The sequence below is a fragment of the Sipha flava genome, unplaced genomic scaffold, assembly GCF_003268045.1.
Source record: "Sipha flava isolate LNK unplaced genomic scaffold, YSA_version1 576_pilon_pilon, whole genome shotgun sequence".
Lineage (NCBI taxonomy): Eukaryota > Metazoa > Arthropoda > Insecta > Hemiptera > Aphididae > Sipha > Sipha flava.
In genome coordinates this window covers 94,602-106,998 of record NW_020273556.1, presented here as the reverse complement: position 1 = coordinate 106,998, position 12,397 = coordinate 94,602, and the positions used below count along the sequence as shown (strand labels likewise).

At 31.2% G+C, this 12,397-nt stretch overlaps 1 protein-coding gene across 1 annotated transcript; it reads right to left on the bottom strand.

Annotated features, from left to right (window-relative positions):
* Positions 1-6,782: 6,782 nt before the first annotated feature.
* LOC112691228 (cilia- and flagella-associated protein 52-like) lies at positions 6,783-11,822 on the bottom strand. Its single transcript, XM_025565382.1, has 2 exons — positions 9,882-11,822; positions 6,783-8,727 (listed from the first exon to the last, which is right to left on the bottom strand). Exons 1-2 carry the CDS (start codon positions 11,668-11,670, stop codon positions 8,186-8,188), a joined length of 2,331 nt encoding a protein of 776 aa, XP_025421167.1. The 5' UTR covers positions 11,671-11,822; the 3' UTR covers positions 6,783-8,185.
* Between the last annotated feature and the right edge of the window lie 575 nt (positions 11,823-12,397).

Here is a 12,397-nt window from a genome sequence, read left to right as displayed (position 1 = left end):
GCATGGGGTACCGAGGATGAATTCGAAACACGGTTCTACACAGGGAAATATCTACATAGTTAAAGAAAGTGAAAAATCGGTATGCATATCCAATAAGATATAATATAATTTAAAATTTATATTTATAAATTATGAAGACATCTGGAATGATAAACTTAGGGTAATCTCAAGTAACGGATGCAACAGGAACAGTGGTTGGGTCGAGTCGCAAAGATATTTAGTCCCGTGTAGGACTACGGAACGATCGACCCCCTGCTGGTTGTTGATCTGCTAGTTGAAAGAATACCAAGCATCTATCCAGAGAGAGTGAGAGATTTATAAGTTTGCGAATAATAACCGAAACAGCTTTAAAGATTTAATAGAAAAGAGTGAATTTATTTTCTTAAGTAGTGTCTAGTGAAGTTATTGACAGAATTTTTATGAAATCGTTTAATGTTAGAACTAAAAAGTTATGTTTGAGAAAAAGTGATTATTTTTAGTAATGAATTTTTTTCATTATCGTTTGTTTGCCATATGATTAAGGTCATATTACATTTTAAGAACTTTTTAACAAATATTAAAAAATGCATTACATAAAAACATTCAATAAATTAGGAAATTTCAAAGTCTTAGTATTAGGCCAAAAGTGCTCAAATAATTTTGAAAATTTATTGATGTATAAAAAAGTATGTCTCTGATATATGGTAAGATTTTCAAGTTACTATCTCTATTACTTTTAGAGTTATGACTAAATGACTAAAGTGTGAGAAGTGAAAGAACCGTTTACGGCACATTTTTACCGTATTTGCCCGTTTTTGTTTCCAGTTTATCCTCTCTATTGGAAAAAATATTGAGAAATTCGAAAAATGACTCTCTTAAAAGTACTACCCCAGTTCAATTTCAAATCTAAAGAGTTGCTGGACGATACGTTATAGATTCGAAGAAGAAGAAAACAAAATTAAAATAAAATAAACATCATTGTAAAACCTTTAGATCCTTCGTTTCGACCAGAATCTAAAATTTTTAATAAGAAAATATTTTAAAAATAATAAAATTGAATATTTAGTATAGAAATAGTGGACCCGATACATGAATCCTATACAAGGATTATTCGGTGCTCCCGTGAGAGGTACTGAATAACCAAGTTCAACTCCTCAAATCAAAATTTCTAAATATAAAGCATTAATTTACTGATTGATACTATAATGAAATTTTATTTATCCTTTTTTGAATATTTAGAGTTTAATCGTTAAAATGCAACTTTTGAAAATTGAAGGAAGTTCATATGCACGACAAGATTTTATTTGATGTGTAAACAAAACAGTAATAAGTTATGCTAATAAAAAAAATTTAAATTTTAACATATTATATTTATAAATATATATATCAATAAACATTTTAATAAACATTATTTAAATACTTACAAAATCATAATTAGATATTATTAAAAACGTTATATTTTCAATTGTCAATAAAAAAAAAAAAAAAAAAAAAACAAGAGGTATCTTGAGGTGTAGAGTCTACTCATGCAGTTGAATCAAATAAATATTTATTATAATAAAAAACAACAATCATCAATGCAATTAAATTTATAAATTTAGAGTATTGATAATTAAAATGAATATTAAACAGAAAAAAATTGATGCAAGTAATGGAAACATTTTATTTAAATTACCGAAAGTAATTAATTATTGTTAGTTTTAAAAAGGTAATGGATTATATGAACATAAATATACTAGAAACTAAAAAACATAAAATTTAATTGATTATATTATGATTGCATTTTTTATTCGAAGAAAAACAACGTACTTGTATGTGTGTGAAGTAAATAGGTATGTGTTAGTCTCTTGTAATTCCGTTTCACTCTGGATCGACTCCAAGATTTCGGCTGTTTACTTTAATAAAGTAGTAAACAATACCAATATTTAAATAATTTAATACTCTTTAAGGTTTAAATAAGAATTAATTATGATTTTAGTTTATTTAAATTTTTTTTTTTATGTACATATATTCTGAACGAAAAATTGTAAGAAATGTAATTTGCCAAAATGAAAATATTTAACAAACGCACACAGAATATGACAAATAAAATTTGACATAGATTATCAGTCTCAACGTTGCCAACCGTTGTGGTTTGCCGCAAAAAAAAAAAAAAAATTATTTAAATATAAATGATTATGTATTTACAATAATATACTTCAATTATAAAATACATTAACCAATGAAATACTGAAATCGGTTACATTTTTAATATTTTTTACACACACACATTTACGTTTCTGTTTCAAAACAATTTTTACAAAAACTATTAGGTTATAGCGCTTGATATAATATTACTATTGTGTCTTTTTAGTAATTCTTAGATAGTAGTAGTAATATAATTCCGTCCATAGTAGCCACTCCCGAAAATATTAAATTAAATTAAATAAATTAAATTTATAATAATATAATATTTTATAATTTTATTTATATATATATATATATATATATATATATATATATTTTAATAAACATTTTTTAAATACTTATGATATCATAATTGTATATTATTAAAAACATTATACTTTCAATTGTCAATAAAAAATAAAAACAGTTATCTTGGGGTGTAGTGACTAGAGCTCCCTATTTCACGTGTATACGTTTTCACGTGTTCACGTGAAATTAAGATTCAATTTATATTACTCGTTGACTAAAATGTCAAGTGTATTTACAATTTTATTCACGTGAATCCGCGATCGTTACAATTTCGTTCGTCGCTATCGGTCCTTGCATGTAGTAACTATGTGTTAACTAGTTCCACATTAAATACAACTGTTTAGGTACGTTCAGTGAATAATATTATTTATAAATGTTTTTTATAATGACGTTGATAATTTAGGGTTGATTAATATATGTATAAATGGATCATGAAAAAAATTTAAGCAAATACATAATGTAATAATAAATAAAGTACAGATAAATAATAACCTGTTAAATTATAATAAATAGATAAAAAAAAAATAATAATAATGAACAAAAAAGACATATTATTTATAAATTTTAATAATTTTTTTATTATTTATTAATGGTTTTGCATTCATTTGATGCCTATCTAACCCCAAAAATATAATTAGTGCAATAATTCTCGATTTTGGTTTAAAAATATCAGCATGTTTAAATTTTCAAATTTAAAAGACTCTGTAGTGCCGCCTACCACAAGAATATTTATTATAATAAAAAACAACAAACGCCAATGCAATTAAATTTATATATTTAGAGTATTAATAATTTAAATGAATATTAAATGGAGAAAAATTGATGCAATTAATGGAAACATTTTATTTAAATTACCGAGAGTAATTAATTATTGCTAGTTTTAAAAAGGTAATGGATTATATGGAAAAATAAACTAGAAACTAATTAAAATAAATTTATTTAATTAAATTATGATTGCATTTTTTATTAAAAAAAAAAAACGACGAACCTGTATGTGTGTGAAGTAAATAGGTGTTTTAGTCCCTCGTAAGTTTGTTTCATTCTGGATCGACTCAAAGATTTCGGCTGTTTACTTTAATAAAGTAAACAATAACAATATTTAAATAATTTAGTATGCTTTAAGATTTAAAAGAGAATTAATTATGATTTTAGTTTTTTTAAATTTTTTTTTATATATTATGAACGAAAAATTGTAAGAAATGTAATTTGTCAAAATGAAAATATTTAACAAACACTCGTAGAATATGACAAATAAAATTGGACATAGATTATCAGTCTCAACGTTGCTAACCGTTGTGGTTTGCCGCAAAAAAAAAAAATTATTTAAATATAAATGATTATGTATTTACAACAATATATTTCAATTATAAAATACATTAACCAATAAAATACTTACATCGGTTAAATTTTTAATAATTTTTATACAACCACATTTACGTTTCTGTTTCAAAACAATTTTTACAAAAACTATTAGTCTATAGCACTTGTAGAACATTACTAAGCACAAATATAACAACTTATTGTAATTTGAAATACGGATAAAGTATTAAAAATTTACAATAACTTATAACAAAAAATAATATTTATAAATATTTCTCAATTTCCGTTAAAAAAACTATGTCAAAAAAGGCTTAGTTACCTGGTTCCCGGCTGCGAGCGAAAATTTAATATATGACTTAATTTTAAACATTATTTATATAATTACAAAATCATAATTAGATATTATTAAAAACATTATATTTTTAATTTTGAATAAAAAATAAAAAGAGTTATCCTGGCATCTAAAGACTACTCATGCAGGTGAATCAACAAAATATTTATTATAATAAATAACAACAAACACCAATGTAATTAAATTTATAAATTTAGAGTATTAATAATTTAAATGAATATTAAATGGAGGAAAATTGAATTGGTCACTAAGAGACCTCGATAACGCCCCAAACAAAAATGGGTGGATAGAGTACAAGAAGACTTGAAACTCCTGAACGTAAGAAACGCAGAAGAATGTGCAAAAGATAGAGATGAATGGAAAGAATATGTTGTTGCGGCGATGAACCTCAAAGGTCTGTAAAAGCCCAGAAAAAAAGAAAGCGACTTCTAGCTCTATAAAATACACAAATATGCATGCATTTGTGCACAAAAAATAACTAAATACTTAAGCACAACAAAAAATACCAGATATTATTCGTTCAACAACCAAAAAGGTTTTGATATATGAAGATAAACAAAAATTGATACCCGTGATCAAATTGACGTATTATTGAATTTATTGTCATATCATAATGATAGACTAGTCATTTATATCCTTAATTATATATACATTACATTTTTTAATTAATATATTATATTAAAAAAAAATACGAGCCATGGGGGCAAATGCCCCCTTCGCCACCCTCAAATACACCTATGATTACGTAAATAATATTATAAAGTATAATAACATAATTTGTATATTAGTATTATATTAATAGTATATTAGTATATATTAATATTAGTCACTATTGCATGGACCCTATCTGTTTTTACTAGTTGCGCCGTTACTGCAGATTTCACGCGGTAAAATGTACGCTTAAAAACAATAATTTTATCTCAAACCTTAAAAATATAAATGATCTATGTATGTATATTTATTACTTAAATGGATTTGTTTTCAACTTATCCAAATGTATTAATTGCATGTCTTTTATTTTTAACATTACCAATAACTGTTGCGTCTGCAGAACTTTTACTGCAGCTATTCTAAGCTTAAATTAATAAAAAGTTATTTTTGTAATTCTTTATCTCAAGATCGATTGAAAAATATAAGCATTTTGAATATAAAAATCAAACATACATAAGAACTCAAAATTGATAAAATTATAACAGACTTTGCCAATGCTAGTGCTCGAAAAAAAAAAACTTTTTAAAATAATTTAAATTTAAGGCGAATTAATAAATTGTTGATTATTATGTTGTTACTTATTGGTTATATTAAGAAAAACACTATGATTAATTATATTAATTATGTTTGATAATTTTATTACAGTTGATATCAATAAAAACAAATTAAATGCACGAGTTAAAATTAGTGATTCCACTATTAAAATTGATTTTGGACATTTTATGAGTTTTATATTAACTAACTATATTATATAATTAACTATAAAATTTATAATACAACCTTCTTCTTTAATAAATTAATATAGTATATGTATCAGATTACAGATGATTCAATTGAAGTCATAGGCGTGGACAGGGGATATGCAGGGTATGCAACTGCAACCCTAAACATAGAGCCTTCTTTCTAAAATTACAAAATACAAAAATAAATAAAAATTATGACATATTTGGTCTTATGTATATTATGTGATTTTGTATTACATTATGATTTTTATTATATTTTTATATTCAGTCCCAGACAGTTTAATTTATTTTTGAAACACAAATAATATGCTATAATAACGATTTAATATGTTAATGAAATTAAAAAGTACAATAATTCAAGCGAGATTAAATAGTTATCAACTATAGAATAAGAAATGGCTTTAAATTAAAATCCTGAAAACATTTTTGGTGATATTAAGAACTCAACTGTTCGCATTATCGTTTTATGATTAATTTTGATTATTTATCAAATTTATTTTGTTTTCATTTAAGTATATAATTACGTTTTTATTTATTTACCTTATTTAAACGTATTACTCATACCATTTCAAGTGTTATGTACTTAATTTTTTTTTTTAATTTATTTTAAATTTTAATTATGAAAACATAACGATTAAGAAATGGCTATACATTCACTTTTTTCAAGAAAAAAAATGAAAATGTTAAATGAAATAGTTATTAAGACCAGAATTTCGAACGCTTAAATTAACTTTCAGTTTTAGGGGGGAGGGGTAGGCAGTGGCAGCCTTTTGCATACTCTGTACATTGAGCCTTCTTTCTAAAATTTTGAAAAAGAGGTATGCACACGCCTATGATTAAAGTTATAATACTAAAATACCTAGTAATTGCTGTAGTAATACAAAAACCAAGTAAAAAAAATGTAATATTAATTTGGGGCCTCAAAATAAATCATTGCACACAAGTCTTAGAATTCATAATTGCGGCACTGAATGACAATAAAGTAAGATGTATTTTAGTATATATAAAAATATATTGAGCATTCATTTTGTACTTGAATATTTTCTCAAATGTATTTAGAATCTTTTTGATCATTTATACCACAATTATTTACACAATAATATTTTTTACAATATTTTAAATAATTTATTTATAGTAAAACTAATACTAAATATCAAAAATAATGATTTAAAAAAAAAAAAATTGACAATAAAATGGTAATCTTAATTGTTAAGTTAATATATAATTTTGTTCACATTTCGCCGTTCAAATTTGTTCTATAATTTACTAGTAATGTGCTCTGTCGAATACATAACAACACAATTTCTATTGTGAAGAATCTATATACCAATTAGGTATTTAAACCGTAGAATTAAATATAACTATGATAAAATAAACATCTGTCTCGTCATCGTTTTGAGTTTTCGCAATGTAGGTAATAACCACTAGGGGTGTGCTGAGGGCAGGATCGGACTGGGGTAAGAAATCGGCCCGGGCGATCCTATGAAGAGGCCCAAAAATTCCATGAATATCATTATACAGCATAAGTTTATTTATAACAATGTCCAATCACCATCTTTTCATTTGATACACAAAACTAAAAAACTTTAAAAAATTCTTTGTGTCCTTGATGGTCAACTGAATCATGCATTTATCGTAGTCGCTACAAAAAAAAAAAAAAAAACCCGTAGCTACTATTAACACCATTTGAATACCTTTTCCTTATTTCTAGCTAAATTAATGTATGAACAATATTATGAGATTATTGTATGTGAACTCGTAGTCTAAAGGTATTGAAAGCCATACATAGCGACAGGTATCGGTTTCAACTGCTGAAATTTTATTTTGCATTTTTTTAATTATTTTCATGGTGATTGATAACTGATACAACAGTTAGTAACTTAGTAATTACCCTGTAACCTACTTGGGGTGGTGTTGCATAGCAAGTCGAGGGATATTTACGATCAGCGGAGCGGAGCGAAGGCGCCGAGGAGCGTAGCGACAAGTGCCGCTAGCATAACATCACTGACGTGACAACTGCCCCCGACCGGCGCGTTAACTATTCGGGTATCGAATATATACACGGACAGTCCGTGTACGCTCTATCCACCCGGGCGCCCAGGTATCTAAACACAGTGTATTTTAAATTACTCTATCAACCATCACTGCAGCTGCATAGATAATTGTTGTTCTATGGTGTATTGGTGTTACTCTACGTCGCATTGAGCAAACTAAGCTACAGTTTTGAAAATTGCACAATTTGCTGATAAATTAATCACTACACAGTTCTACATATGGGCCAAATATACCTGTGAGAGCCAGCAATCATACCAACCCAGGGGCGTTCACCCCCTCGCCTTTCGGCCCAGTCCACCACTGGCTGAGGGGGTAGTTTCAGGTGTTCAACACCCCCGAAACGATAATTTAAGTTCGGCCCTACCTACCACTGTCAACTCTTCTAGTCGGCCAACTGTTATAATATAACATATATTTGATTATATTTGATTACTTTTATAACTATATTTTCGAACATTTTCAGCAACATGTTGCTGAAAATGTTCAAAAATATAGGTAAACAAGGGAATAAAAACCAACGGAGGAAATGCTATGAGTTAAGGTCACACTGTTATTGGACGGACGACGTGCTCTTCCGGTCTGTGTTGCCGGATGCGTCGGCGCAGCAAGTACACGTTGATTCACGCCGGCACAAGCACTTAATCGAACCGCGGTCCGTTGCCGTCGTGGAGTTCACGTTCCCGTCGACAGACGACGTTGCACGGCCCGCGGTTGGCCCGTCAGACGCCCTGACCTTTTGCGCCTTGGATATGACCTTGATGTTCTCCTTCCGGGCAGGTAACGTCTTCTTCAACGACAGCTCCCTCGAGCGGTCCACCTGCTGTTCGCGCGGACTGCCGCTAGCGCTGCTGCTGCAGCCGCCGCTGTTCACGCTGCACCGGCTGCCGGGCGGCGCGATGTCGGCGGCGTGCGGGAAACGCCACAAGAATATGCCGCCGTCAGCGCTCGTGCTTACCACGAACCGGCCGTCCGGGCTCACCTTCACGTTGGTCACGACGCCCGCGTGCCCGACGCCGACGTGTGTGGGCACCCCCTCGTTGTACAGCCAAACCTTTACCATCTGATCCGAACTCCCGGTCACGATGTACTTTCCTGAGAAAACGCACAAAGCTGATTAATAAATACGCACAGACATATATACCTAATGCATCACCGCCCACAACCCCTAGGTACACCTACCAATAAAGGTATTGATAAGAGGTAATTTTTTTTCTTTTTAAAACAAAAATACCGATAATAACACTACGTCATACATTACAAATATAAAATATATTTAATACCCAAAATTCATTTAAAACAGTTGTAAATTTGTAAATTTTAATTTATATTAATTTATATTGCTCTGAAGTAATGTTTAAGTTTTTTAAGTTTTTTGTTATATTATTATGTTGAATAAAATAATTCTGCTAAAAGCTTTCAATCAGTCCAATAAAAACGAGTTGAATAAAAATTATAAAAATTAAAAATAAGTAAAATAATAATAATATAAGTCAAATATAATAATTAATCAAATAATAAAAATAAATCGAATAATAATAATTAGTCAAATAATAAAAATAAGTCGAATAATAATAACTTGTCAAATAATAAAAATTAGTCAAAGAATAATAATAACTAGTCGAATAATAAAAAATGTTCGAGTAACTAAATTAGTCATTTGATACTACCGACTAAGTCGGTAGTTATTAGTCACTTTAGCCCATCATTAATGCGTATCAAGGTTTATAGATAAACCTTGGATGCGTATCCGTACTCTATAATTAGTGATACAGCAGGATATACTAGCTATACTGTACACTTTTAGAGCTATAAACAGTATTTACGAATTTTGATATTTTTTATACAAAGATCAAAAACACCAAACATATTTCCTCGTTATCATGTTTATTAGGAACGGTTATTTGTACGTTTTACTCATCTATTATAAATTTTATGAATGGAAATACCCTGCTGCAAGACGCAACAATAATCTTAAATTGTATTTCATTGATTTTAAATTAGGATTTTAATTTTGTGAGCTAATCTTATTGCTCATTGACAAAAAAATTTGATGGGGGGAGGGCAGGAATTAACCCCACTCACCTTTTTCTCTTACAATTAGCGTATATTCAATTTTTTTTTTTAGTACTATATCACTGGGTACTGGGTACACCCAAAACGTCTTTCGCCTTTCCAAAACCTCTGGCACATCATACGTAATTATATAGTAATAATAAATGGACACATATGATTTAATATATACAAACCATTAGGTGTGACATCTAATGAATTTAACGCGGACGCCGAAGACCCTTCGATCTCACGAATTAGCGAACCGTCGAGCGCCTCCCAGAATCCGATATACCTGTTGGTGCCACACGTGAGCAGTTGGGCACCGTTGGGATGATATTTGGCACTGGTGAATATTGTCGACGAGAACATGATCGACAGCCGTGTGAACCGGACAATGTCCCACACCACGCATGTGCCATCTGCACTAGCCGTGATAGCTTCGTGGCCCAGCTGGTGCACGTCGATCGAGCTTACCGGGCCCTTGTGCTCCTTGAGCACGGCTTGCAGCGTACCGTTCATTTGGTCTACCTGCCAGACGCGGACCTGACCTTCGCCACCACCGCTCAACAACTTCTTACCGTCCTTGGACATGGCAATGGCCGACACGCCCTTATTATGACAGTTGTTAATGGCGTACAGCAAACGCCCGGTTTCCGGTGTAAATATCCTGATGTTGCCGTCATTCCAGGAGGTAACGATCTGCGAACCGTCGAACGAGAACAGCACACCGGAGCACGTGAAGTTCCACACGGTGATCCGGAGCAGCTCCTGCAGCGTGTCCACTGACCAGACGCGCACGTCGTTCTTGCTGGCCGTGGCGAACACCTTGCTGTAGTTGTGCGGGAACGCCAAATCGTATACCACCGAAGTGTGACACGTGAACAGGCAGGTGACTTCGAAGTCTTCAGACCGAATCGTGAATAGCTCGCAGTTGTTGGTGCCCACCAATATGACGTTCTTCATCAGCTGCACGCTGGTCACGGACGAGTCCACGTTGGCCGACTTCAAGGCCACCAACAACGGGTGCGTGGGCGTTGCCAATCGGGTCTGGACCTTGCACCTGTTCTTCGTGTTGCCAGACCGAAGTTTTTGCTTCACTAGTTCTACGACACCGTCCCCTGAGCCCACGATCATGGTACCGTCCGGGATCAGGTACAACGAAGTAATGCCCTTGCTGTACAGTTCCACGGTGACTGCGGAACTGCGTCTCTTGCCGGTCGGGTGCTTGGCAAAACAACCGACCAACGTCGGCGAGTTGGATGGCGTCACGACCGCGGTGTCGGGCGAGAAGTTCAATTTGATTTTCATTACATCTCCGGTGCTGGTACCGCAATAGGCGTACTCGTCCATGTGGTCGATCTCGGTGCACAGAATTTTCCGTTTGATCTTCGCGAACGACGCATCGAGTCCTTGGATGTTCCTCTGCTCTTTGTTTAACGTCCACAGTCTCAGTATGTTGTCGCCCGCTACTATGAAACACTCACCGCGCAAATGCACGGGCTTGAGCACCGTTGTGTAGCCGGCGGTCGACTTCACCGACGACGAACCGCACAGAACTTCTTTCTTTTCAATGTCATAAACGATCACAGAACCGTCGTCTAGACCACCCAAGGATGTAAGGAAGTTTTCGCAGCAAGAGAAGGCGACGGACTCGACACGCACTTTGTGCGACTCGTATTTCGTGATAATCTGACCGGTTTTGAAGTCCCATATGATTATCGGAGATCGAAATCCCATATAATTTACTTGGCCGGAACCGACGTACTTGCCGGTTTTTGATACGGTCACCGCCGATATGACGTTGGTATGCCCTTCAAAGAATCGTTGCACTTTCGTGGACCAATTATAAGCGGTGATGTTTGTCCCTAATGGATAAACTAAATGAACACCATCTGGATGCAGTATAAGGCCATTCAAAGGATTACCATCAAATCCAATCAACGATTGCAGTTCAAGATCCTGCACAACTATTTCATTCTCCATCTTCTAGAACTAAACTATATGATAATATACTTAATATATAATGTAACACAAAAATGAATACACATAGGTATACGAATGATATAGCATGGTGTAATTCAGTAGGTTGGCTCATAAACTAATATGTTATATATGTATATATTAATGTTTGAACTCCATAGCAACTATAACACCAAAACAAAAAATAAAAATACAATAATTGTATTTTTATTTTTAGAATATTAATCATAAGATAATATGATAATATGAATATTTATATTCTAAAAATAACAACAAAGTGATTTTTTATTATGATTAAATATTTCTAAATCATATAAATATAAGAAAATATTGATGAAGGAATAATTAAATGTCTTTATTATATAAAGAACAAGATTCACACATTATATATTAAATTTACCAATACTAATAGCGTTGTTTTACAACAATATTTTTTTAACTAAGAAAAAATATAGTATATTATACTGATAGTAATAATAATTTCATTAATTAATAAATTAAAAAATTAATATTATAATACAATGCACTAAACATTTCATGACATTATTTTTTATCTAATTATTGTTATGAAAACATTTTTATGTAAATTTTATTAAAATTATTTTAATTGTGACACACGCCCTGTTTAAATATAAAGTATAAATTATATGTATATTAAATATATATATATATATATATATATATATTAAATATGTATATTTATACAATATTTTTTATAATACAATTAACA